At 57.9% G+C, this 846-nt stretch overlaps 1 protein-coding gene across 1 annotated transcript in view; it reads right to left on the minus strand.

Moving 5' to 3' along the window:
- Positions 1–397: 397 nt before the first annotated feature.
- PTSG_13187 (uncharacterized protein) overlaps positions 398–846 on the minus strand; it is a gene marked incomplete at both ends in the record, with an annotated part of 4,588 nt that continues 4,139 nt past the window's right edge. Inside the window, one exon of the mRNA XM_004987521.1 lies at positions 398–733. Coding sequence (XP_004987578.1) covers positions 398–733 — 336 coding nt within the window. The remainder of the gene's footprint in view (positions 734–846) is intronic.

Consider the following 846-nt stretch of genomic DNA (forward strand, 5'->3'; position numbering starts at 1 on the left):
CCGAGTGAAGGCGTGTCCTGTGGTGCGCGGCCGCTCAGAGGTCCTTAATAAAGGTGGTGCAAGACTTACGTGATTTTCCTCTTGTTGGTTGGTTGTTCAATGTGGTGGCAACGGATCAAGCAGAGCAGTAATCAACGTGTGTGTGTGTGTGTGTGTGTCCTCGACTTGAGACAGATGCGGAACAAGAGAAACTGAACGGTAGGCACGGCAAGCTCTAAGATACAGACATCCATCTCCTAAGAGCAGGTAAGCATAGTCATCGATGGGTAGGACTGAGAGATTAGGAGCAGGTGTAACAGTGGAGTCCTCTATTTCCCATGACGACTGACAGAGGTGGTGGTCCTCTAACAGTGGCAATTCTCGTGCATTCACAGTGTGCACTCTGAGTCATCTTCTATCAGTCCTGACGCGGAGTCGAAGGACGTGGCGACCGGCCCGAATGAGGACGGGCCCGTGGCTGGCAGCCTGGCAGAGGACGCTGGTCGAACAGCATCGTGCAGAACTGAGCCGTCTTGGGCCGAGGGAGGATCTTCGTGAGGAGATCTGCGATCATGTGCTCCGTGGCGAGGTAGCTCAGCACAATCCTCTTGGTGTCGACGCACTCGCGGATGTAGTGGTACTTGACGAGGATGTGCCGCATGCGCGAGGCGGCGTGTTCGGCAACGCGCTGCGCCGGCTGGTTGTCCGTGTGCACGAGCGTGGGCTCGCACAGGACGGCGCCGGTGAGCTCCTCCTGGAGTTGGCGAAGGAACATGAGTTCCTGTGCGGTGGCTGCGAGAGCCATGTACTCCGCGTCGGCGGAGGCTGTGGCACGGGTGGCCCTGCAGTTTGGAGTTCCAGGACACG

Source organism: Salpingoeca rosetta (genome assembly GCF_000188695.1).
Source record: "Salpingoeca rosetta unplaced genomic scaffold supercont1.62, whole genome shotgun sequence".
NCBI lineage: Eukaryota > Choanoflagellata > Craspedida > Salpingoecidae > Salpingoeca > Salpingoeca rosetta.